Source organism: Podarcis pityusensis, assembly GCF_964106645.2.
Source record: "Podarcis pityusensis genome assembly, chromosome: 7".
Taxonomy (NCBI): Eukaryota; Metazoa; Chordata; class Lepidosauria; order Squamata; family Lacertidae; genus Podarcis; species Podarcis pityusensis.
This window is the reverse complement of record NC_138031.1, coordinates 1,242,986-1,269,292: the sequence shown is the minus strand read 5'-3', so window position 1 is coordinate 1,269,292 and position 26,307 is coordinate 1,242,986. Positions and strand designations below refer to the sequence as shown.

Below are 26,307 nucleotides of genomic sequence, written 5' to 3'. Positions count from 1 at the left end.
GGAGGCGGCTTGGGTGAGAAAGCTGCAGCCCTTTGTTCCACACCCCTATGGGAAGACTTGCTTGATGCAGAAGGCCTTCTCCTGTCTGCTGGCTCCATATCCTTTGGGAGAAGGGCAGGGCGACGGGAGGCATTTGGCTTCCCAGTGTTAACGGAGGAATCTGAGGGCTCCCTTGGGCAAAAAACAAAGACACCAACCAGGACAATTTGGAGCAAAACAGCAGCCTGTAGGCTTGGCCTTTATTGGAAACTGTCGTGACAGGACTCCCACCCACAACAAGATGAAGCAAGATGGAAGTCCCAAACAAAAGAAGACCTCAACTTTTATTAGCTACTAATCCCCCAAGCTACACCCCTAGAACTACATCACAACTACATCATGACTACATCATTGACACATCACAAAAAGGAGGGGTTGAGGGAGGGGTTGTGGAAATAACCTGAGTATTTTGTCACCTGGCTTGTTCCTCCTTTTCCCCTCCCCATGAGTCATTTCCAGAGGACAAAGGGGAGTTGGCAGTTTCCTGCCCCCAGAGGGAAGAGCTGATCATTGTCCTTTGTTCCAGTCTGTGTTGAATCCACTCCCATATGCAAGTCCCTTGTGTCCTTGATGGTCTTCTGTCTGGGACCCTCAAGGTTGCCATGCCAACTGGGCAGGGCTCCTGAGTACGTGTTGGTAGGGTTAAGGGATTATGGCTGTCCTGTATCAAACCATCCCCCTTTGATAGTCCTTCCTTCATGGAGCAAAATAAAAGTGGACTGGTGTAAATCCGCTGTACGGTTGATTTACTATGAATTTATAACAGAAACGCCGCATATGTCGTGTGTGGGTGTGGGTGTGTCGTGTTTGTACAAACTGAATGATGGGGGGGGGGCGGGTTTCCTGCAACACCAGGAGATGTGCTGGGCAGCCGAGCTGCGCATTGACAAGGAGGCACTCTCGGGATCAAGCCACCCCAGGCCCAGGGATACCCCACTTGGGGAGGGAGAAACTAGAAGCTCTATTTGCAGCTCTTGTTTTGCTGATTTCATTTAATTTTCTAATTTTCTGAGATTGTTAATTTGGGGTTTTCCTCAGCTGTACGAAATAATCATCACAATTATAAGAAATAAAGGCTTGGCATATCTCACTTTGCATGTCATGAGTCTATCTCATATATTAGTTTAAGTTGAATTACTGAAATAAATGAACTTCTCCACGATATTCTAATTTTCCGAGTTTCACCTGTAAATGATCTCTGGCAGATGGTCACCCAAGCTCTGCTTAAAAACCTCCAAGGGAGGAGAGTCAGCCATCTCTCCCAAGGTCATCTTCTGCGCTGCTGAATGGCTCTTGCCCTCATAAAGTTCCTCCTAATGTTTAGTTGGCACCTCCTTGTCCCTTGAAGCCATGGGTTCGAGTCCTCTGCTCTGGAGCAGCAGGAAACAATCCTGCCAGCCCATCAGTACTGAGCTTGCATGGTCCGACTCAGAGAGGGTGCCTTCCTATGTCCCTGCACTGTCTGGCAACCATGGCTCTCTCCCAGTCCTGCCTGGAGATGCTGAGGATTGAAGCAGCGACCTTCTGCAAGCCAAGCAGGTGCTCTGGCCTTGAGCTGCAGCCCTCCCCTCCTCTCCCCCCCCCCCCCAAGGTCCCAGGATCTGCCCTCCTCCTTGCTGCTTCTGAGAGCAACAAGAGACAGGTCCCCAAAGCAGGCATAGGCAACTCTGGCCCTCCAGATGTTTGGGACTAATAATAATAATAATACTTTTTATTTATACCCCGCCCCCCCCAGCCAAGGTCGGGCTCAGGGCGGCTAACAAGCAATAATAAAAACAAGTTGAATGACTACAACTTAAAAACAAGATAAAAATACAAGAATTAAAATATTGAAACATTAAAATATTAAAATGCAGCCTCATCACAGGAGGAGAAAGGAAAAAGAAAAGAGGGGGAGGGAATCAAATTGGCTCCAAGCCAAAGGCCAGGTGGAATATCTCTGTCTTACAGGCCCTGCGGAAGGAAATCAGATCCTGCAGGGCCCTGGTTTCATGAGGCAGAGCGTTCCACCAGGCCGGAGCCAGTGTTGAGAAGGCCCTGTCTCTGGTTGAAGCTAATCTAATGTCCTTAGGGCCCGGGACCACTAGGGTGTTGCTATTTATGGACCTTGAGGCTCTCCATGGGGCATACTGGGAGAGGCGGTCCCATAGGTACGAGGGTCCTAGGCCGTGAAGGGCTTTAAAGGTCAAAAGCAGCACCTTAAATCTGACCCTGTACTCCACCGGGAGCCAGTGCGGCTGGAAAAGCACTGGGTGAATATGCTCCCATGGCAGAGACCCCGTGAGGAGCCTCGCTGCAGCATTCTGCACCCGCTGGAGTTTCTGGGACAGCTTCAAGGGCAGCCCCGCGCGGAGCATAACCACTGGTCCTGTTAGCTAGGGATGATGGGAATTGTAGTCCCAAACATCTGGTGGACCGGAGCTTGCCTATGCCTGCCCCCAAAGGCAGCCTGTCACATCCACTCTGATCCGCTATGGCAGAATTGTAGCATCCCAGGTGAGGTCTCTCCACTGCTGCCAGCCCCCCACCCCAACCGAAGAGGAGCGCAAGACTTACTTGATGAGGTTCTCTAGGAAGAGGCGAGCATTGCTCAAGACCTGGAAGACAAGAAGGGGTAGAAGTGAGCAGCAGCTCCCGCAGGAAATGCCAACCCCAACCCCTTTCCTTCCAATCCCAATCTCAAAAACCAGCCATAATTGTCTCTCGATAGCCAGCAGGCGCCTTCAGCGCAGAATTTCTGCTAAAACTTTCCTGTTCAGACAAGCCTGCCCACATGCTTAGAAATGCTGGAGGGAATTATAATCTGATTTAGTGTTTTAACTTATTGCACGTTTTAATGTATTGCAATTCTCGCCCCCACCCCCAATTTTTATGGCTTTATCTTTTCTGTAAACCGCTTGGAGGTGCGTAAATTTTGTGAAATAAATAAGGATACAAATGAGAAAATGCAATGCAATGGGAGGCTGGTCTCAGGCCCTTCCCTCCCCCAGCACTAAAGAGGATTCTGCGGGACTGATCACTTTGGGAGGGGAGTAACTGGGGGCAACAGAGCTACAATTCTGGCAACTGGTCAGGCAGCTTAGAGAGCTGTTTGTAATAGTTTTTAATATTGTAAATATCGTAAATCTTGTAATATTTCTACATTTCCAGGTTTTTGTATTATTTTTTCCCCTTTCCTTCCTAACTCATTTAATATTTCCAATATTAAATATTTTCCAATTTTCCAATATTAATATTTTCCAATTTTTTACTTTCTTCCGACTTCCTCAGATACGCATTCTGTTGTATTAGTAAGCCCCTAGGACTGCCTTGCTTCTGTCCCAGACCCCTTTCTCATCCACCCCTTGATTGAGGTCAAACTCAAAATACTCTTTAATTATTATTTTTACCTTCCTCTACTATTTCTTTGTTTAATCTCCATTCTGCAATGTCAGCTCACCTCCTTATGGAAGTTCTCAATGTTCTCAATAAATTTGGCTTCCAGGTGGAAAAATCGAAACTAGAAACAGAACTGTTAGAACCCAAAACTAAGAACTTGTCAAGAATGTGTAACTTGCTGTTGAAATGGAATACTCAGGATGAAACAGTGAAATCTGCTATGATTAAATGGGCACAAGATGTTGGACATAATATTATGTTTGCTGACTGGGAATAGTTATGGACCACAGGTATGAAGTTTACGGCATGTAATGCCCTAAGAGAGAATATTATGAAAATGATATACAGGTGGTACATGACCCCAGTCAAGCTTGCAAAAATCTATCACTTGCCCGATAATAAATGCTGGAAATGTAAAGAAACTGAAGGTACATTCTTTCACCTTTGGTGGACGTGCCCAAGGATTAAGGCTTTCTGGGAAATGATATATAATGAACTGAAAAAGGTATTTAAATATACCTTCCCGAAGAAACCAGAGGCCTATCTTCTGGGCATTGTCGGCCAATTGGTGCTAAAGAAGGACAGAACTTTTTTTATGTATGCTACAACAGCAGCAAGAATACTAACTGCAAAGTATTGGAAGACACAAGATCTACCCACTTTGGAAGAATGGCAGATGAAGGTGATGGACTATATGGAATTGGCAGAAATGACTGGCAGAATCCGAGACCAGGGGGAAGAGTCGGTGGAAGAAGATTGGAAGAAATTTAAAGACTATTTACAGAAATATTGTAAAATTAATGAATGATAGAATGATGTTGGATAGTAATTAAGCGGTTTCTAGCTGTAATGCTTTAAGAGAATATGAAAAAAAAGGGATATAAATGGGTTAAAATCTAATGGAAAGGATTTGCTGAACCAATAAGTCGAAGTGGAATACAAAAAAGGGAGGTACGAGGAGGTCCAGGAAACAAGCTAAAGGAAAATAAGTAACTGAAAATATGTGTGTTTTTAACTGTTTTTATTTTGTATTTTTCTTTTTTCTTTTTCATTTCTATTGTAATATTTTAAAAAAAACCTTAATAAATATCTTATTAAAAAAAAAAGGAAGTTCTCAATGTTCTGCTGTTTTTATATTTTATTGGAAGCCGTCCAGAGTGCCAGAAGAACAGGATAAAATTAATTAACTTGATATCATCATTATTTTGCTGTGGGATGGGCAGCAGGACAAGCCACGCTGTCTTGCCACACGCCTTCCCGCCCGTGTGGGCGAGTTTCACCCTGAGCAGTTGCTACAGAGGAGGAGGACAAGGAAAGAGATGGAAAGATAGCGAGGCATGTTGCTAAACCACAAGCCTGCCTGCTGCCTGATTTCCCAATCGAGGGTGAGCAGGGTTATGTCCAGGGAGCAAAGGTCGTGGGGAGCAGAGGTGGAAGGGACTCCGCAGGGGGGCCCTCTTCCTCTTTCAACACCACCCTCCTGCTGCGTTCTTGAGCTCACCTCTCCTCCACTGGGGACAGACGGACCGAAGGGAGCTTAAACAACATCTGGGCTGCCTTGGAGGAAAAAGGGAGCATTTCTTCCACCCAGCCCACCCTTAGCATGGCATGCAGGGCAAGGAAGTGTTCTCCACCCTGTCTAGCACCCCACAACAAGGAGGGGGCACAGCAGGAGGGATCAGGCCCACAAGTCACAGTTTTCCCCTTAGGAAGTAGGGGGGTGGTACTTCAGCAAAGGGGGGCTTCAGGAAGAAGCTGGATAGGGATGGGGATGCACAGGCTGCAGTTCAAAGTGCGGGGCCTTTTCGGGATTGGCCCCTGACATGCTGGCTCCAGCTGAACCCAAAGCAGAAAGGTTTGGGGGTTGAAACTGGAAAGCCCCCTACACAAAGAGAGTAAGTGGAGTTGCAGGGCAGGAGAGAACAGGCACTGGAAGCTAATTTTCCATAAACATCCCAGTCTGGAAGTTGAGCTTTTCCTGGAAGCGTCACATAGCTTTCTATCCTGGCAGGGCAGGGCAGCCTCAGAGTGGAGCCCAGTGGCTAGGGGGCCAGAGAGTGCTTTGGGGTACGTGCCAGCTGCTGCCATCGCCTCTCCTCGCCTGGGCAGCAGGAGCAGAGCCAGCCAAGCACCGAGGCCGCCCCCCCACCCAAGAGGGTTGCAGGAGGAGAATCAAAGCAAAGGGCCTTCTGGCGGTTCCCTTGCTGCGAGAAACGAAGTTACAGGGAACCAGGCAGAGGGCCTTCTCGGTGGTGGCGCCCGCCCTGTGGAATGCCCTTCCACCAGATGTCAAAGAGAACAACAACTACCAGACTTTTAGAAGACATCTGAAGGCAGCCCTGTTTAGGGAAGCTGTTAATGTTTAATAGGTTATTGTATTTTAGTTTTCTGTTGGAAGCTGTCCAGGGTGACTGGCGAAACCCAGCCAGATGGGTGGGGTATAAATAATTATTATTATTATTATTATTACTATTTCTACTACTACTACAGAGAGGCTGCCCGTCTTTCTCTCCAAGTCCTGCCTACTCAGTTTCACAGACTAATTCCAGGCTTCGCCAAGGCCTCTGTGCACCTTGGCAGGACCAGTTTCTGCTGGGGCTGCTTCTTACCCAGACAACCCAGCCAGATGGGCAGGGCATAAACAAAAAAATTGTAAGTATTACTGTTATTATTAGAGGGACGTATTGGACAAGACTACCCTGTTTCCATCGCAACACCAAGTGCTCCGGGTAGCCCACAAAGTCAGCATGAAGGCAGAGACAGGCATCCCTCAGGCATATGTGTGTGTGTGTGTGTGTGTGTGTGTGTGTGCCCCAGCACCTCATATTCACAGGTACACTGCTTCTGAACTGGGAGGCTCTCTTCAGATGGATGGAGCATGCCTCCACTGACTTGATTGCTTGATTACCGGAAGGAGTGTCTCCACCCCCATCGTTCTGCCCAGACACTGAGGGCCAGCTCAGAGGGCCTTCTGGCGGGTCTCTCACTGCGAGAAGCAAAGCTACAGGGAACCAGGCAGAGGGCCTTCTCGGTGGTGGCGCCAGCCCTGTGGAACGCCCTGCCATCAGATGTCAAAGAGATAAACAACTACCTGACATCTGAAGGCTTTTAATGTGTGACATTTTAATGTATTTTTAATCTTTGTTGGAAGCCGCCCAGAGTGGCTGGGGAGACCCAGCCAGATGGGCGGGGTACAAATAAATTATTATTATTATTAAAGCTCAGACCCTACACTAGCCAAGAGTTAAGCAGCCAGAAGAAGGAGGGTTATCTCGCCCCATGATTTGTTCAAGCATTTTGCCCAGGCTGATTAAGGCCTCCTCCCACAGCAAAGGCACGCAGTTTCACTTCACTTTTTGCAAGAAGTGAGGTTACAGGGAACGCAGGCAGAAGGCCTTCTCGGGTAGTGGCACCCGCCCTGTGGAACGCCCTACCTTTAGATGTGAAGGAAATAAGCAGCTATCTTATCTTTAAAGACATCTGAAGGCAGCCTTGTTCATGGAAGTTTTTAATACGTAATGCTGTATTGTTTTTGACACTCAAGTGGAACACTCAGAGTGGCTCGGGAAACTCAGCCAGATGGGCGGGGTATAAATAATAATAATTATTATTAATTATTATCATTATTAAAGCTCAGACCCCATGCTAGCCAAGAGTTAAGCAGCCAGAAGAAGGAGGGTTATCTCGCCCCATGAATTGTTCAAGCATTTTGCTCAGGCTGCTTAAGGCCTCCTCCCCCAGCACGCAGCTTCACTTCACTTTTTGCGAGAAGTGAGGTTACAGGGAACGCAGGCAGAGGGCCTTCTCGGTAGTGGCGCCCGCCCTGTGGAACGCCCTCCCTTCAGATGTGAAGGAAATAAGCAGCTATCTTATCTTTAAAAGACATCTGAAGGCAGCCCTGTTTAGGGAAGTTTTTAATACTTAATGCTGTATTGTTTTTCACACTTGAGTGGGAGCCGCCCAGAGTGGCTGGGGAAACTCAGCCAGATGGGCGGGGTATAAATTTATTATTATTATCATTATTATTACCCCAGGAGCCAGCATCCTGGGACCAGATTGCCAGGCTATCGACACCACAATAGCCCTTCTGTGCCATTAGGGACGGCCACAACAGCCTCCTTGCCCCTGGAGTGTGTCCGTCTGCCTGGCTCCCGGCCAGCTCCTCTGCAGGGAAGGGATCCGGGTGCCTCTGTCTGGGGATTGGCAGCTGCTGCTTTTGCTGCCGCTGGGAGGCTCAAGAGAGCAGAGGTGCTGCAAGAGACCTGGCACGAGGTGCCAAGCAGCCTCAAGGCAGGAGGGCAAGGGCAGAGGGGCAAACTCTTGCTACTCACCAGCATGACAACGCACCAGTTCAATATACCCCGGTAGTTGCTGTAGCCACTGGCTGAGCTCAGCAGGGAATCCTGAAGTCTGTGGCATCTGGGAGGGAAGGAGGAAGAAAGGAAGGATGGAGAGGTTAGAGGAAGCAGGGGCAGAAGCAGGCCGGCCCTAGACGCAGGCAGGGAGAAGAGGTTAATGCACAGCCACATTCGCACCCCAAAGCACTCATGCCCAAAACCTTCTGTGGCTTCTCCCCAGTGCTGACTGGGGCGGATGGGCATTGGGAGTCAAAGCATCTGGGAGGCACCAGGGGTTTTGCAGAGGGGGCGCTGCTCCACAGGAGGCGGTGAGGGCCACCAACTTGGGAGGGCTTAAAAGGAAGTTAGACCAGTTCATGGAGGAGAGGCTATGGACCTCTCATTCCTTGGAGGTTTTTCAGCAGAGGCTTGATTGCCACCTGTCATGGATGCTTCAGCTGAGATTCTTGCATCGCAGGGGGTTGCAATGTTCCAGAGCTGGACGATATACAGTGGTGCCTCGCAAGACGAAATTAATCCGTTCCGCGAGTGTCTTCGTCTAGCGGTTTTTTCGTCTTGCGAAGCAACCCTATTAGCGGCTTAACGGATTAGCGCTATTAGCGGTTTAGCGGCCATTAAAGGCTTAAAGGCTTAGCGGATTAGCTGCTAAAAGGCTATTAAAGGCTTAGCAGCTTAGATAAAGGGGGGGGAAAGTGAAAAAAAATCTCAAGACTCGCAAGACATTTTCGTCTTGCGAAGCAAGCCCATAGGGGAATTCGTCCTGCGAAGCAACTCCAAAACGGAAAACCCTTTCGTCTAGCGGTTTTTCCGTCTTGCGAGGCATTCGTCTTGCGGGGCACCACTGTACCGTATTGGCCCGAATATACGCCGCACCTTTAAAATTGGGGGGGAGAGGAAAAAAGACAATACCCGAATATAAGCCGCTCCCTTAAAATTCCGCAGGCACTCTCACCCATTCCATTTTACCGTATGTCTGTTTCAGAAGCGATATCGCAAAAGCCAATTTTTGTAAGGTCGCGAATTTAAGCCGCCGTTTAACTTTTCACGGTCAGAATTTGGGGGAGAAAGTGAGGCTTATATTCAGGCCAATGCAGTATCATCCAAAAAACTGGTTTGAAGTCCATATCATGATATTGGTTGCATAATTTTTGACCTGGCAATATATCACAAATCATGACGTGTGTGCAGAAATCACAAGGTGGGGGGGGGGGACCATGAGTGCCTCTACAGAGCTCCATCCTTACTTCAGACATTGTGAGATATTGTTGGAAGCCGCCCAGAGTGGCTGGGGTTACCCAGTCAGATGTGTGGCATAGAAATAATAAATTTTAGTCGTATTATCATTATTTTATCAGTACATCACAATGCTTATAGCTGGTGATACCTCGGTTTAAGAACAGTTCTGTTTAAGAACGATTCGGTTTACGAACTTCGCCAAACTGGAAATAGTGTCCCGGTTTGAGAACTTTACCTCGGTCTAAGAACAGAATCCGAACGGTGGACTGGCACCAGGAGTAGGAGGTCTCATTAGGGAAAGCGCGCCTCAGTTTAAGAATGGTTTTGGTTTAAGAACGGACTTCCAGAACGGATTAAGCTCCTAAACCAAGGTACCACTGTATATCACAATGCTTGGAAAGCAGGTGTTGCCCAGCCCTAGTCGCTTCCAACTCAGATTCTATGACTGGGCTCTCAATAACTATTATCCAGAGAAGCTGTGCTCTGCCCTCGCAGTCGCTGAAAACCTTGAGAGGGGAGGGGGCTCTTGTGCTTGGATCCTGCCTGAGGATTTCCCGTGGGGGCACCTGGTTGGCCACTGTGAGTTCAGGATCCTGGACTAATAATAATAATAATAATAAGTTTTATTTATACCCTGCCCTCCCTGGCCAGAGCCGGGCTCAGGGCAGCTAACATCAATAAAATTTCAATAAAAACGTACCGTATTTTTCGCCCTATAGGACGCACTTTTTCCCCTCCAAAAATGAAGGGGAAATGTGTGTGCGTCCTATGGGGCGAATGCAGGCTTTCGCTGAAGCCTGGAGAGTGAGAGGGGTCGGTGTGCACCGACCCCTCTCGCTCTCCAGGCTTCAGGAAACTCTCCGCAAGCCTTGGGAGCCCGCGGGAGTTCCTGTCGGGCTCCCCTAGGCTTGCGGATAGCAACCTGCATCTCGAAGCCCGGGACGCGCTGCACAGCGCGCCCCGGGCTTCGGTTCCCCGACCTGGTTTGGAGGCTGGCGGTGGGGAGAAGCGCGCTTCTACCTGCCGTCAGCCCCACAAGCTCGGGGGACAGCGGGGAGGCGGAACGCCGCCATCCCATTGTCCCCCAACCTGGTTTGGAGGCTGGCGGCGGGGAGAAGCGCCTCTTCGTGACCCCCTGGACCAGAGCACGCCAGGCACTCCTGTGTTCCACTGCCTCCCACAGTTTGCTCAAACTCATGTTGGTAGCTTCGAGAACACTATCCAACCATCTCGTGTCCATGGAGTTTTCTTGGCAGGGATACTGGAGTGGCTTGCCGGTTCCTACTCCAGGTGGATCACGTTTGGTCAAAACTCTCCACTATGACCTGTCCATCTTGGGTGGCCCTGCTTGGCATAGTTCATAGCTTCTCTGAGTTATTCAAGCCCCTTTGCCATGGCAAGCAGTGATCCATGAAGGGGCCAAAGTCCATTATGGGGGCCTAATCTGGCGGTTGGCTTTATCTGGCCCCTGTTGCAGTTTAATTCCCAGGGCAGAATCCTGGGGGGGGGGGGGGAGCTCAACAACTTCAAACCTAAAAAAAGGTCAACAATTTTGGTTGGCCCTTTGGTCGGCCCTCACGGCCCTTCACTTCATCAAACCTGGCCCTCTTTGAAAAAAGTTTGGACACCACTGTATTAGGTGCATGCGGAAAAGGGATTCTTCCGCATTCTCCAGCCCAACAATCGTCCATCCCCTCCACAAATCTGAGCCATTTCCACTACTTGACCCCAGGGTGTTTCTTAATCCCAGGAATTAAGCCCCAAGCAAGGCAGTGTTGCTGGAGCATCCATCACAGCCCTTAATCTGGATAAGCCTTTTATCTCGATCTCTTGGCTGAGCTGGTGGCCAGCCATCCACAGCTACATTCCACCAAGAAAGGGAACTGACCTAGCAGGAGAAAACCACATTCTCCTAGGCAAGCTTACACTTTTCCTTCCCTCCCAGGAGGTGGTTTAGATACGGGAAGCGGCACAAAGATAAGAGGTGACATGACAGAAATTTATAAAATTATTCATGGCATGCAGTAGGGCTGGGCAATGTCTGGTTTTCAACAACATCAGCTAAACACTGTGATGTACGGTACCGATATCTAAAATAAGGATGGAGCTACGCAGAGCCATGGGCTGGCTTCACAGTTTTCCCCGCAATGTGATTTTTGCCGGCTCCTGCTCTTAGGATTCACTGCCAGGGGAGAGATGAGCCGAGTTAACAGGAACGGCAAGAATGTATAGAACAGGCTTCCTCAACCTCGGCCCTCCAGATGTTTTTGGCCTACAACTCCCATGATCCCTAGCTAGCAGGACCAGTGGTCAGGGATGATGGGAATTGCAGTCTCAAAACATCTGGAGGGCCGAGGTTGAGGAAGCCTGACATAGAAGCATTAGCTTGCTTCATGGTTTTCCCCACATTGTGATTTCTGCATAGCGTGCACGCACACACACACTCTTGTGAAATATCACCAGGTCAAAAATTATGAAACCGAAAACATGATTTGGACTTCAACCAGGTATTGGGCATTACGTCGATATATTGCTGAGGCCTCTGTTTAGTCGTGTCTGACTTTTGGAGAAATTGGACAGAGAAACGTTTCATGCAATGCAGTTAAACTCTGGAACTCCCTTACGCAGGAGGCAGGGGTGGCGTTAAAAGACAGGACGAATTCATGGAGGAGGAGAGAGCTATGGATGGCTGTGGGAATGTCTAGGAAGGTAGGAGAGGATATTTGACTGCTCTAGCAATACATCCCTCATTGCTCCTGGCCGTGATGGAAATGCTTCTGAATGCCAGTTTCTGGAAACCACAGGAGAGAAGAAGGATCTTGCGTTCGAATCCTCCTTGCAGGCTTCCAACTAGGGCATCTGGTTGGCCACTGTGAGAACAGGAGGCTGGCCTAGATGGGCTCCCATTGGCTTGATCTAGGAGGCTCTCTTATGTCCTTATGGATCACTGCTCATTCCAAACACCCCTTCAAGAGTACGGAAGTTGCCCACAAGTGATCAGCTCATAAAAGCAGATTAGTGCCTCAATGACTGCCTCAGACACACACATACCGGGCAGCTTAGACGAAGTTCTCCAAGAGCTGAAATATTGTGGGGAACCTGGTGTTCTATTCACCTGCACATTTTTCAAGTTCATGCCCCTGAGCTGCTGGTCCCAAAAAAGCTTATGAGTCACTAGAAATAATACAGTCATAAAAAGGTAAAGGTAGCCCTGAGGACGTGGGTGGCGCTGTGGGTTAAACCACAGAGCCCAGGACTTGCTGATCAGAAGGTTGGCGCTTCGAATCCCCGCGACGGGGTGAGCTCCCGTTGCTCTGTCCCAGCTCCTGCCCACCTAGCAGTTTGAAAGCACATCAAAGTGCAAGTAGATAAATAGGTACCGCTCCGGCGGGAAGGTAAACGGCGTTTCCATGCGCTGCTCTTGTTCGCCAGAAGCGGCTTAGTCATGCTGGCCACATGACCCGGAAGCTGTACGCTGGCTTCCTCGGCCAATAAAGCGAGATGAGCGCCGCAACCCCAGAGTTGGCCATGACGGGACCTAATGGTCAGGGGTCCCTTTACCTTTACCTTTACCCCTGACCTTAGGTCCAGTCGTGGCCAACTCTGGGGTTGTGGCGCTCATCTTGCTTTGCTGGCCGAGGGAACCAGCATACAGCTTCCGGGTCATGTGGCCAGCATGACTAACCTGCTTCAGGCGAACCAGAGCAGCGCACGGAAGCGCCGTTTACCTTCCCGCCAGAGCGGTACCTATTTATCTACTTGCACTTTGACGTGCTTTCGAACTGCTAGGTGGGCAGGAGCAGGGACCGAGGAATGGGAGCTCACCCTGTCGTGGGGATTCGAACCACCGACCTTCTGATCAGCAAGGCCTAGGCTCTGTGCTTTAGACCACAGCACCACCCACGTCCCAGTAAAGTCATACCTCAGGATAAATACGCTTCAGGCTAAGTATTTTCGGGTTGCGCTCCGCGGCGACCCAGAAGTAACAGAGCACGTTACTTCCGGGTTTCACCGCATGCGCAGATGGTCAAAATGACGACACACGCATGCACGGAAGCAGCAAAACGCGACCCGCGCAGATGCACTATTGCGTCTTCTGTTCTGTTCAGGATGCGAACGGGGCTCCGGAACGGATCCCGTTTGCATCCCAAGGTACCACTGTATTAAAAACCCAAATGTCTCAAAATACCGCTTTCCACTTTTAGGAGCTGTGATGCTGGAACTGCAACACAGAGCCCAAGAGCCCAGCAAGGAGGGGGCTGAGTTCAAAGGGCTCCCCCCCCCAAAAAAAAAAACCCGCCAACAACGGAGCGTTTCTGGGTCAGCCATGCTCAGCGGCAGCTCAGCTCAGATTCCTTGTGCCCTTTGAGCAGAGACGCAGGAGACCAGCTGCCTGCTGCTACCTGAATCGAAGAGCTTCTCTCTGCCCCACAATAGTCCTTGCTCCTTCCGGCTTTGCAGCAGCCACACCATTTGACGCTCTTTTGATCAGGCCGCTGAACCAAGTGTCTCCCAGCCAGACTACAACCACCAGCCTCCCCAGGGACACCAGGAGGCACAAAAGCCATTCCTGCCCAAGGGTCGCCTTAAGCATCTGCAGGGGGAGGCAGAGACCCCTCCGTGGGAAAAGGCCTTTGCCCAAGTCCTTGCAAGGCTGCTGCCAGAGAAAGCCTTACAGCAGGGGTCAGCAACATTTTTCAGCAGTCCCTCGGTCCATGTGGTGGACCGGACTATATTTTGGGGAAAAAATATGAACCAATTCCTATGCCCCACAAATAACCCAGAGATGCATTTTAAATAAAAGCACACATACTACAGCGTAAAAACACGCTGATTCCCGGACCGTCCGTGGGCCGGATTTAGAAGTCGATTGGGCCAGATATGGCCCCCGGGCCTTAGGTAGCCTACCACTGCCTTACAGAGATAGAGGGACAAACAGTCCACAATCCCAGGCTGGGAGTAGAAGAGGAATAATAGTAATATAATAATTACCCCGCCCATCTGCCAGGGCTTCCCCAGCCACTCTGGGCGGCTTCCAACACAATATTAAAATACAGTAATGTATCAAACATGAAAAGCTTCCCTAAACAGGGCTGTCTTCAGATGTCTTCTAAAAGTCTTGCAGTTGTTGTTCTCTTTGACATCTGGTGGGAGGGCGTTCCACTGGGAAGGCACCACCACTGAGAAGGCCCTCTGCCTGGTTCCCTGTAACTTGGCTTCTCGCAGTGAGGGAACCGCCAAAAGGCCCTTGGCGCTGGACCTCAGTGTCTGGGCAGAACGATGGGGGTGAAGATACTTCTTCAGGTCTACTGGACCGAGGAAGACTCATTTGTTGCTCAGCTGTGGGCTCCCTAGGAATCCTGGTGCCATAAGTCTTGCTTATCTGCCAGAGCTGGAGAGCCAGTTGTCCCCAGCACGGCCACCTCCACGTCTCCTTCCAAGGCAGCTTTTGGCAAGCGGGGGAGTGAGGCACCCAATCCAGACCTAGGATCTGCTCCACCCCAGCACAGAGCCCCAGGCAAGGAGGCCAAGGTGTCGCCATTTCAATGAAACAGGGCTGGCAAACAGGACAGAGAGGGCCCGCCACTTCTGTTTGCAAAACAGGCGAGGCACAAGCTGGTGAGACCTGCTGCCAGGTATCTTTTGTCCAGATTCTTAGATAGAGCAACCAGTTGAGGTGACTCAAAAGACAGGCAGGATCCAAAGTTGTGGAGTAGGTCAGTTTACCCGAAACAATGCTGTATTGCAGGGAACAGACTCTCAGAAAAGGCGGTGGAATCTCCTTCCTTGGAGGTTTTTACGCAAGTTGGGTGGCCTCCTGTCGCGTATGACCTAGTTGAGATTCCTGCATTGCAAGGAGGCTGGACTAGATGGCTCTCGGGATCCCTTCCAACACTACAATTCTACGGTTCTAATCGTCTTCCACTGCGGGAACTGCGGGAGGCAGTGGAAGACAGAAGTGCCTGGCGTGCTCTGGTCCAGGGGGTCACGAAGAGTCAGACATGACTAAATGACAACAAATCGTCTTCCACAGGTAGGTTGTGACCCACTCCTGGGTCACATTGTGGCCTAAGGAGCCTAGTCCCCACCCTGGCACTGCAACGTCAGCTAAATTTAACATGCACAGGATCACTAGGGACTAGTAACTCAGGTCTCGGAGAGGCTCCTTTCTATGAAACAGAATGCCTCTTGGCATTTAACAGTCCAGAAGCAGCTCCAGTTTGGCACAAATCACATGTCTCAAAATACGCAATGTCTAACTACCCTCTTCCTCCACCCACAACTAGAGCCACTGTTTAGTTATGACCATTTCCCTCCGTGGCAGTAAAGGCAGTGCAAAGAAGGCTCCTTGGAATACCTCCATCCAGGTACCCACAAGGTCCACACCTGCTTTGTAGTAGCAAAATGTCCTGCTGTATCCCACATCTTCAGGACGCACACACACACCCCGACCACTTTTGTGGTTTTGGAGCAATTTGCATTGCAAGTCCTAGACGGAGTCTGCATCCTTTGTACCCCATCCCAGGCCAGTCAGGTGCAGCGCCTCGGAGGCAGCCCTCCTCCACAAGCTTACCAACAGGCACCTGAAGCTGCTGAGAGGCAACCCGGAGATTTGGGATGAAGGACAATCAATATGCAGGTGCTACCTAAAACCGCTTGCTCTTTTCATGCAGTTCGAGTGAAAGAGCAGAAGTGTTGAATCAGCACAAGGGACTGGCTGTATGATGACACACATTCCAGAGAAAACAGAAGTACCTGGGCAGGTAGTCCAAGACAACAGTATTTAGGTGCTAAATGGGTTTTTGCTCCACCTGCAGAACAGGTAGCTCTCTGATCCACCTCTGTTGATGGATGCACACCTTGCTTCGGGGTTTCCCAGCTGCTCCGGCTACAACCTCACCCAGATAGATGTTCTAGGCTGACGTTACCCTGGTCTGATGCCCCCTCCAGTGTTTCAGACCGTGACTCACATCAGCCCCAGTCAGCAAAGCTAGGAGTCAGGTCCAAAGGCAAGATGAGAAGGGCCAGCCCTGTCACCTTTGGGAACCCTCTGATGCTCTTGGAAGAAGGGGGGGGCAAGAATGAGATGCACTTGCCCCACCAAAAGCCCTCCATGGCCCAAGGGCACCTGGCTCCCCCGCCCATCCTCACAGGGGAACAGGACAACGTCATAGCTATCTGCAAATATACCACCAGGGACTGCTCAGCCTCTCTGCATCTACTGGCTTCTTCCTCCTGCAATCCCAAGTTAACACCTAAAAGGTAAAGGGACCCCTGACCATTAGGTCCAGTCGCAGATGACTCTGGGGTTGCGGTGCTCATCTCGCTTTATTGGCCGAGGGAGCCAGCGTTTGTCTGCAGACAGCTTCCGGGTCATGTGGCCAGCATGACTAAGCTGCTTCTGGTGAACCAGAGGAGCGCACGGAAACGCCGTTCACCTTCCCGCCAGAGTGGTACCTATTGATCTACTTGCACTTTGACGCGCTTTCGAACTGCTAGGTTGGCAGGAGCAGGGACCGAGCAACGGGAGCTCACCCCCTCGTGGGGATTCGAACCGCCGACCTTCTGATCGGCAAGCCCTAGGCTCTGTGGTTTAACCCACAGTGCCACCCGCGTCCCTTAATTTAACACCTAACTCAACCCAAATATTATTCTGCACCATCAGCAAGAGCTCCAAAGCGGAGGGTCGATGTGAAGGAATGTGCCTGCATCAAGCCCTCCCAACACCTGAGCCTTTCTAAATCAATGTGGGGGCTTTGCTGAGAGTTTGGGGGGGGGCGCTTTTGCAGAGACCCTGCCTGTCTATTTACAAGGCCAGAAAAGCTCAAGGAGAAATGTCCATTTTAGGAGGCAAACCCAGCCACCCTCATTCCTCCTAGCTATTGATAGAACAAGTCTGGGAGATGGGCAACATTTGGGAAAGGAAGGCAGTGGTGGGTGGGGGCCACATTTGACCAGCCAGTCTGTGGGGCCTCACTTCTCTGTCCCCCCCCCCCAGTTCCGACAGGGTTTTGGGATTTCCCCGGGGCCATGGCCAAGAACTCCTTGTGACAGTCGGTTTGCACACCCAGGGAGCACGTTTGCAGCTGCAGGGAACATACAGAGACATTCAAAGTGTATGTGAAATCCTAGGGTGAGTCATGCAAGATAGGCAGCCTGGCCATGGGGGGAGGAAGGCAGAAGGGGAAGAAAAGCAGCCAAGAAGAGGGTCAGAAGTCGAACCCAAGCGGGGATGGTGACAGGAGCCACACCCTGCTCACTGCTCCTCTTTATTGCCCTGCTTTGCCCCTTGAGAAGAGGCCGGCTACTTTATTGGGGGCAGGGAGCACAAGGAGGAGGGAAGGGGGGGTGGTTTACCAACTCTGCTGAGAGCTTACCCAGGGCGTGAAATGGGTGCCCCAGAGCCATCATCCCAGCAACCCATTTCTACCCCAAACTAGATTTTGGGAGAGAAGTGGGTAGAACAGGGGTCAGCAAACTTTTTCAGGAGGGGACCGGACTATATTTTGAAGAGAATGAATGAATTCCTATGCCCCACAACTAACCCAGGGATGCATTTTGAATAAAAGGACACATTCTACTCATGCAAAAACACCAGGCAGCCCCACAAATAACCCAGAGATACATTTTAAATAAAAGGAGACATTCTACTCATGTAAAAACACGCTGATTCCCGGACTGTCTGCGGGAATCAGCGTGTTTTGAGAAGGCGAATGGGCCGGATACAGCTCCCGGGTCTTAGTTTGCCTACCCATGGGGTGGAATGACATAAGCCCCCTGTGAGTTTTTCCTACCCCATTTCCCCCAAAATAAGAGTGTCTTATATTAATTTTTGCTCCCAAAGATGCGCTAGGTCTTATTTTCAGGGGATGTCTTATTTTTCCATGAAGAAGAATACGGAACACATTTATTGTTGAACCCCCAAAAAGGAAATTTATTACCTGCATAGGGTACAACGCCTTACAGTAGCTTCGGGGGCCTTCTATTCCGGGGTGGCCTTATTAGGGGGGAGGCCTTCTATTACAGCGAGAGGCAAAACTGGAAGTAGGCCTTATTTTCGGGGGATGTCTTGCTTTCGGGGAAACGGGGTACCTCACCCGCAAGGAAGTGCAAAGGGAGGAGGGACACCCCCCAAAACTCCCTGCGTACCTGGCAACAGGTGAGTCCCTCCGCCTTCCCCCCCTCGCCCAAGGCAGGTAAGGGCCGCTCTGGGGGTCCCGGGCGAGGGGGGTCCCGTCGAGACCCCCGCTTTCTTCCACCTCCCCCCCAAAAGGAGGGGCAGCTGCGCCCCCCGCGGACCCCCCAGCGCCCCTGGTGTCCTTGCTGCCCCTCAGAGCCCCCCAAGAGGGATGGGGAGACGGGAGGGGGAGCTGAAGATCCCACTGCCTCCCGGGGGTCCCGCCCGGTCCAAAGGGCAGCCTCCTCCCCCCCCCCGCCCAACGCAGGTAAGGGCCGCTCTGGGGGTCCCGGGCGAGGGGGGTCCCGTCGAGACCCCCACTTTCTTCCACCTCCCCCCAAAAAGGAGGGGCAGCTGCGCCCCCCGCGGACCCTCACCCCCCCCAGCGCCCCTGGTGTCCTTGCTGCCCCTCAGAGCCCCCCAAGAGGGATGGGGAGACGGGGGGGTCACTGGGGCGGAGGGCAGCCCCCCACCCCCCCAGGACCCTGAATGGGGGGGCCTTCTTGAGGGGAGGGGGGTCATGAGGGGCGCCGAGTTTACCTGAAGTCTCCGCCCTCGGGGGGGTGGGCGGCGTCTCCGGCGCCCCTCCGCGCGTCGCCCCCTCCTGCCGGCGCCCCCGCCGCCGCTCGCCGCCCCGCCGCTCCCCGCTCGCCCATCCCGCCGCTCGGCTCCTCCGGCCGCCGCCGCCGCCGCTGCTTCTCCTCAGGCGCGTCCCCGCGCCCCGCCCCCTCGCCAGCGGCCTCCATGACCCGCCCGCCAAAACTTCGCCTCGAGGACGCCGTACACCCCGCGCGGAGCACCACGGGAAGTGTAGTCGCGGGGCGAGGCGCCGCGGGTCGGAGGCGAGCCGAGGGAAAGGAAGGGCCTTTTGTACTCCGGCGCCGCGCCCAGAGCATGCTGGGAGGCGCCGGATTGGAGGGTGGCCGCGGGGGCTGCCGGGAGGGGTAGTTCTCGGGGGGAGGCGGCCGCTCGGAGGTTAACCCTTTCGGGGCGTCCCTGCTGGAAGTTGCGCCAAGGCTGCTAATTCTATTATTGTTGTTACATACATACCGGTACATACATATATATATATATATTAATATTAAAAATATATTAAAACATCAGTCATTAAAAACTTCCCTAAACATGTATCTGAAGAAGTGTGTATGCACACGAGAGCTTATACCAAGAACAAACTTATATATATATATATATATATATATATATATGTAATATGTATATATATATATAAGTTGTCCAGTGGCAGCTTAGAGACCAACTAAGTTTGTTCTTGGTATAAGCTCTCGTGTGCATACACACTTCTTCAGATACATGTTTACGGAAGTTTTTAATGACTGATGTTTTAATATTTTTTTTATTTTTTGCTGGAAGCCGCCCAGAGTGGCTGGGGAAACCCAGCCAAATGGGCAGGGTATAAATAATAATAAATTATTTTTATTATTTATATAATAATATAAATAAATTTATATTATATATAAATAAATATATTTTATTATTATTATTATTATTATTATTTTATTATTATTATTATTATTATTATTATTATTATTATTGTGTTATATTATTATATTAATAATATAAATTTATTTATATATAGTTCAAGCCATGGTTTTCCCAGTAGTGATGTATGGAAGTCAGAGCTGGACCATAAAAAAGGCTGATTGCCGAAGAATGGATGCTTTTGAATTCTGGTGCTGGAGGAGACTCTTGAGAGTCCCATGGACTGCAAGAAGATCCAACCTCTCCATTCTGAAGGAAATCAGCCCTGAGTGCTCCCTGGAAGGACAGATCCTGAAGCTGAGGCTCCAAGACTTTGGCCACCTCAGGAGAAGAGAAGACTCCCTGGAAAAGACCCTGGTGTTGAGAAAGATGGAGGGCACAAGGAGAAGGGGACGACAGAGGACGAGATAGTTGGACAGTGTTCTCGAAGCTACAAACATGAGTTTGACCAAACTGCGGGAGGCAGTGGAAGACAGGAGGGCCTGGCATGCTCTGGTCCAGGGGGTCACAAAGAGTCGGACACGACTAAATGACTAAACAACAACAATTCCTATCTTGCCTTTTCTCCAAAGAGCTCAGGGTGGCTGCACACTTCTCCCCATCTCAATTTTTATCCTCACATCAACCCTGTGAGGTAGGATTGGCTGAGAGAGGCAGTTCCTGGTCCCCAAAGTAACCCAGTGAACTTCATGGCTGAGAGGTGATTTGAACTCAAACCCACTGAGATCATTATGGATGAATCAAAGTGACTCGGATCCACTGATTTAAACTGGTCTACTATTAGGATGAGTAAATTTGGGTACAACATACAAAAAATTGGTCTAATTTGAAATATTTAAAATAGGTTTTTTAATGAATAAATAAATGTATATATAAACATACACACATACATTCCTTATCATATCCCCATCAAGGGCTGCAACTCCCTTGCAAAACAATTACGTAATATATCTAAGCACTCACTGTTGCAGTTCCAACTTAGCTATAATTCGGGATCTGCCCATAACATTTGTTAGGCAAGTTGCTTGGCCAATGGCCCCAATGGTTGATGTTCCACATAGATGGATGCCTGGATATTTTTTCATAAGGGTTTTAAATGAAAGAGGCCTTTGGACCCTGGAACAGGGCACCCTTTACACCCACCGGCACATCTCAGCTCAGGAGAATAATGTGTAAACTCTGTGTGAGACAGGAGAGAGTCTGAAAGGATCTTGAGGTGTCCCTCACTGGTGATCTGCTTTGAGGTAGTGGATCTGATAGCTGGGAGTGTAGCTTTCATCCACCTATGCTCTACTTGCATATTTGCAGATAAACCAACTGTTTCAAAATTCCATATGCCTCCTGCACTGATCTCTCTTCCGAAAGGTAGCCAGCCTGGCCTTGGAACTTGTCGTCACTCAGGGCAGTGCAACCGTGTATTGACACCTGTTGGCCAACATCATCAAGATGTGCAATAAATTCATTAGCTGTCATTCGGCATTGCATGCACACTTGTAAACAGTAATTGGGGCGTGGGGATAAGATGGAAGACCTAACCTTTCTCAACCTGTGGGTCCCCAGATGTTGTTGAACTACAGTTCCCTAGCTAGCAAGGCCAGAGCTCAGGGATGATGGGAGTTGTAGTCCAACAACATCTGGGGACCCACAGATTGAGAACCACTGATGGACGCTTGGGGTGGGGCTCCCTGTGGTGAAGGCAGCTCTTGTAGGGCTAGCAAGATTTCTTGGGGTACCAATGAAACATAGGAGAGGCCTTATCCTGAGTCAGACCTTTGCTCCATCTAGCTCAGTATTGTCTCCACCAAGCTTCCTCAACCTCGACCCTCCAGATGTTTTGAGACTACAATTTCCATCATCCCAGACCACTGGTCCTGCTAGCTAGGGATCATGGCAGTTGTAAGCCAAAAACATCTGGAGGGCCAAGGTTGAGGAAGCCTGGTCTACACTAGCTAGCTCTCTGGGGATCAAGCAGGGGTCTCTCCCACGGCTTCCTGGAGACGCCAGCTATTTCAGGTGCCCTTCCACTGAGCTGCAGCTCTTTCAGATCAACACCTGCTGTAGCGTGAGACTGCTTATTGAGAAGTAGTAATAATAATTACAATAATTTATTATTTGTACCCCGCCCATCTGGCTGGGTTTCCCCAGCCATTCTGTGCGGCTTCCAACAAAGATTAAAAATGCATTAAAATTTCACACATTAAAAACTTCCCTGAACAGGGCTGCCTTCAAATGTCTTCTAAATGTCAGGTAGTTGTTTATCTCTTTGACATCTGGTGGGAGGGCGTTCAACAGGGCAGGCGCCACTACCGAGAAGGCCCTCTGCCTGGTTCCCTGTAGCTTTACTTCTCGCAATGAGGGAACCACCAGAAGGCCCTTGGAGCTCGACCTCAGTGTCCGGGATGGATGATGGGGGTGGGGTGGGGATGTTGGTTTCTGCTTTCCTTCACTGTGCAGCGAAAGGGCTTGTCACGAGACAGGTGTTTACATTCCACAGTCTGTACTGTTGGAGTTTCTCAAGGGAAAGGGAGACTGGATGTGACGTACACTGGTTTCCTGTTTTTCACTGTTCTTTGCAGTTTCACTGCGTGATTCTCTCCGAGCTGTCGAGGAGAGAGGATGCATTTCTGCTCCGGCAGAGGCAAGATGTCTTTCTGTAATATACCAGCTTTGAACTATAAATAAAGCAACCAAGAGTATGCAGCACGTACTCCTCATCCTTCCGCTGGGCACGGGACTCTGCTTTAAATCAACACGTGGTTATGGGCCCAGAAGTCGAATCGGAGTGCCGGCAAAGGATCGGAATGCAGAGGGACAGATCGGAACGGAATCTGCTCTGCGCGTAAAAGTGATTGATGAGGTATGTGCTACTGCTCCGGGCAGCCTGCCAGCTTCTAGTTAATGGCTTTATGGCTGGACTTTGAACTTTCAAAGCCGTTTTGCCGGGAATAGGCAAAAGGCTCCCAGGCACAAGTTACTATGCTGGGGAAATCGAAAGTAACTTTTAAGTGCGCTTTTGGAATAAGGCAGCTGCAGCAGTGACGCAGCAAGATTTAAAGCAGCATAAATGACGCTGAAGGCTAATGCCAGAGTCATGATGGCCCTTCAGGATGCTTGTGGGATTCCTAAGCTCAACAAGAAAAATTACGCGGACTGGGTTCTGTATGCAGAGGCAATTCTGCGGAAAGAGGGTTTGTTTGAGGTGATTACAGAAACCCCCCCAGTTCCAGTTACAGAAGCATGGGAAGCTAAGGATTCCAAAGCAAGGGGAACTCTTACATTGATAGTATCCCCAGAAGAGCTCTGTCTATTGCGTGATAAGACCTCAGCCAGAGAAATTTGGGAAGCTTTGAGAGAAGCTCACTTAAGGACAGAAGCTGGGTCCACTATGTTTTACTTTAACAAGCTGCATAATATGGCTCTTGCTGAAGGTGGAGATGTGCGTTTACATCTGATGGAGATGCAAAATCTGAGACATGAGCTGCAACAGAGAGGACTCAACTTTCCAGAGGCTGTGTATTCTTTCATGATACTACAATCTTTGGGTTCAGGTTGGGAGTCTGTTGCAACCCAGATTGCTGTGCAGCCAACCGCTCAGCTGACAGTGGATTATGTTACTGCCGTGATATTAAATGAAGCAGATCGCCGGGGTGCTAGCTGCATGGGCAAGGGGGAGTCTTCACAGACGTCATCCCATAGTGCAGTGGAACCACCAGATGGCGCCAAAGCTTTGAAGGCAGTGAAATGCTACTCGTGTGGACGTCTAGGCCATATGAAGAGGGAATGCAGATATCCCAGGGCCAAGACAGAGCAGCGCAGCGAAAGCTCATCGCGCGGAAAAGGCCGAGGCAAAGGCAAAGGTCCGGTGTCTAGGACAACGCAGCACAAGGCTATGGTTTCACGCTTCACTCCAAAGGTTGCAGAGGTCCAGAAGACGTCTAGATCTTTCTTCGTTGTTGATTCAGCGGCAACCCACCACATGTGCAACGATAAGAGACTGTTTGCGTCTTTTACACCGCAGGAAGGTGCGATTCACCAGGCGGATGACCACACTATTCCCAGTAAAGGCTACGGAACTGTTGTTCTTCACAGTTTGGACTTATCGATACAGAATGTGCTTTACGTGCCAGACGCCAAACATAATCTGCTCAGCGTTGGACAGCTGAATGAGCGGAACATTGACGTTTCCTTCAAGAACAAGAAGTGCATCATCACAAAGAAAAATGATTATGTATTGCATGCTGAATATGTTGATCGTTTGTTTGTTTTGTATTATGATGATGTTGAAAAGGATGACACTTGTTGCATTGCAGGTTCTAACAAAAGTTTGCATGCAGAATGTATTCATGATTTTCACCGAAAATTTGGTCATTTGCATTTTGAGGCAGTATCTAAAATGCCTGCCTTGGTTGAAGGTATGACTATTAAACCCTGCAGGTACCACATGAAGTGCAAAGCATGCGCAGCAAACAAGGTGAAAATGGCTGCGAAAGGTAAGGTGTCTAGTAGGCAACCTACAGAACCATACCAGGTTGTTCATGCTGATTTGGTTGGACCACTAGCGCCCTCTTTGGGTGGAAATAGGTACTTCATGGTTCTCGTTGATGCATTTTCCAGATATATTTTTGTGTACAATCTCAAGCAGAAATCAGAGGCTTTTCCTAGGTTCAAGGAATTCTGTGCTTGGTTGGAAAATGTGCACGGTAAGAAGATAAAGACTCTTTTCAGTGATCGCGGGGGAGAATTCACTTCTCAGCAGTTTGAAGCTTTTCTGACTGAGTAAGGAGTTCAACACGATTTGTCTAGTCCTCGCTCGCCATGGCAGAATGGACTTGCGGAACGGGCAAATCAGACATTGCTTCAAGGGTTAAAAACCTTGCTGCATGATGCCAATCTTCCAGAGAGTTATTGGGCTGAATCTCTCTCGTGTTTTGTTTACAGTTACAATCGCAGGTTATCTTCAGCGATTGGTTGTACCCCCTATGAGAAGATGTTTGGCAAGAAGCCATACATCAAACACATGAAGATTTTTGGTTCTGACATGTGGGTTCGCTCACCACAAAACTCCAAGTTAGACAAGCGTGGATTGCATGGTATCTTTCTAGGTTATCAGAAAGGGTCTTACAGAATAATGATGACTGACTCTAAGACAATTAAGCTCACGAGAAGTGTTGAGTACAATGCAAAGTGGGGGGAGAATGTGGGAATTTTCCAATGTTATCCTGATGACGGTGATGAGACTGAGGATAGTCAAGAGCAACCACAACAACCCACACCCACTAATGAAAGTTCTGAGTCTGAATCTGAAACTGAATCGGGTGATTCAGAGGATTTCAAGAGTGCGAAAGCCTCTATGCGACCCTCTGAAAGCTCTGATCAAGAATTGGAGGAACCATTGTTCACAGTAGGTCGTTTTTCTCCTAAGAAGGAAGAGGAGAGTGTTGAAGACTTAAGGCTAATTCGTAGGTCACAGAGAGCCACAAAAGGCAGACCTCCAAAGAGATTTGCTGATGAGTTTGCTACGATAGCAGTAACAGCTGTTAAAAGCTCCAAGAAGGTATTTGAACCTTCAAGTTTCCAAGACATCCAGGGTTTGGATTCAAAGGAAGCTGAGCCATGGTTAAATGCCATGAAGGCTGAGCTTGATTCCTTAGAAAGGAACAAAACATGGGAGCTAGTTCCAGTAGTTCCAGGAATGAAACTGCTTGGAAGCAAATGGGTCTTCAAAGCGAAGACAGATCAAAATGGCAAGATAGTCAGACACAAAGCCAGATTGGTAGCCAGAGGTTTTGCACAGGTACCAGGTGAAGACTATCACGAGACCTATTCACCGACAGTGAGATATGAAAGCATTAGGCTTATGCTCAAGCTAGCTGCAGAGGAAAATCTACACATTAGTCACCATGATATTAATACAGCTTTTCTGTACGGATCTCTAGATGAATCACTTTATATGCTTCCACCTGATGGCGTACAGGTAAAACAGGGATTTGTTTGTGCTCTGAAAAAATCCCTTTATGGTCTCAAACAAAGTGCACGGTGTTGGCACACAAAACTCACTGAAGTATTGTTTTCTCTAGGTTTTCAGCAAGGAAAAGCTGATCCATGTGTATTTGTCAAAGAGGAGGGGCAAAAGAAACTGTACTGTTTGTTTTATGTTGATGATTTATTATTCTTTTGGAAAGATGTCGCAATGTACAATAACGCCCTAGCTCAACTGAAAGAGCACTTTGACATGAAAGATCTTGGTGAGGTAAACAACTACCTATCTCTGGAAATAGAGAGAGGTCAAGATGGTAACATTCTAGTACACCAGTCACGGAAAATTGCTGATGTGTTAAGCAAACTAAATCTGATGGATGCTAACCCTGTAGACACACCGATGACAACAGGTTATCAGGTAGATGACACTGAAGAAGCATTTTCTGACACTACACTGTACAGAAGTGTGCTAGGCAAGCTAAACTTCATTGCCAGATGTTCAAGACCAGACATTGCTGTTAGCTGTAATTTGCTAAGCAGACAAGTCAACAATCCTAGTGTCAAGGATTGGAAAGCTCTGAAACGCATAGCGCGGTATTTGAAAGGCACTATGCATTACAGACTGAGATTTAACAATCA

The 26,307-nt window shown here is 49.4% G+C and overlaps 1 protein-coding gene across 2 annotated transcripts in view; it reads right to left on the bottom strand.

The window, feature by feature from the left end:
- Nucleotides 1-18,950, bottom strand: part of DGAT1 (diacylglycerol O-acyltransferase 1) — a 34,644-nt gene extending 15,694 nt beyond the window's left edge. The window contains exons 1-3 of one of the 2 annotated variants that reach the window (XM_081012699.1): nucleotides 18,730-18,950; nucleotides 7,749-7,836; nucleotides 2,596-2,636 (exon numbers count right to left, since the gene is read on the bottom strand). In XM_081012699.1, coding sequence (XP_080868825.1) covers nucleotides 2,596-2,636; nucleotides 7,749-7,836; nucleotides 18,730-18,935 — 335 coding nt within the window. In that variant the 5' untranslated portion in view covers nucleotides 18,936-18,950. Of the gene's footprint in view, nucleotides 1-2,595; nucleotides 2,637-7,748; nucleotides 7,837-17,389; nucleotides 17,452-18,729 lie in introns of those variants that run through there. The other variant, XM_081012700.1, reaches the window with a different exon arrangement.
- Nucleotides 18,951-26,307: the final 7,357 nt, after the last annotated feature.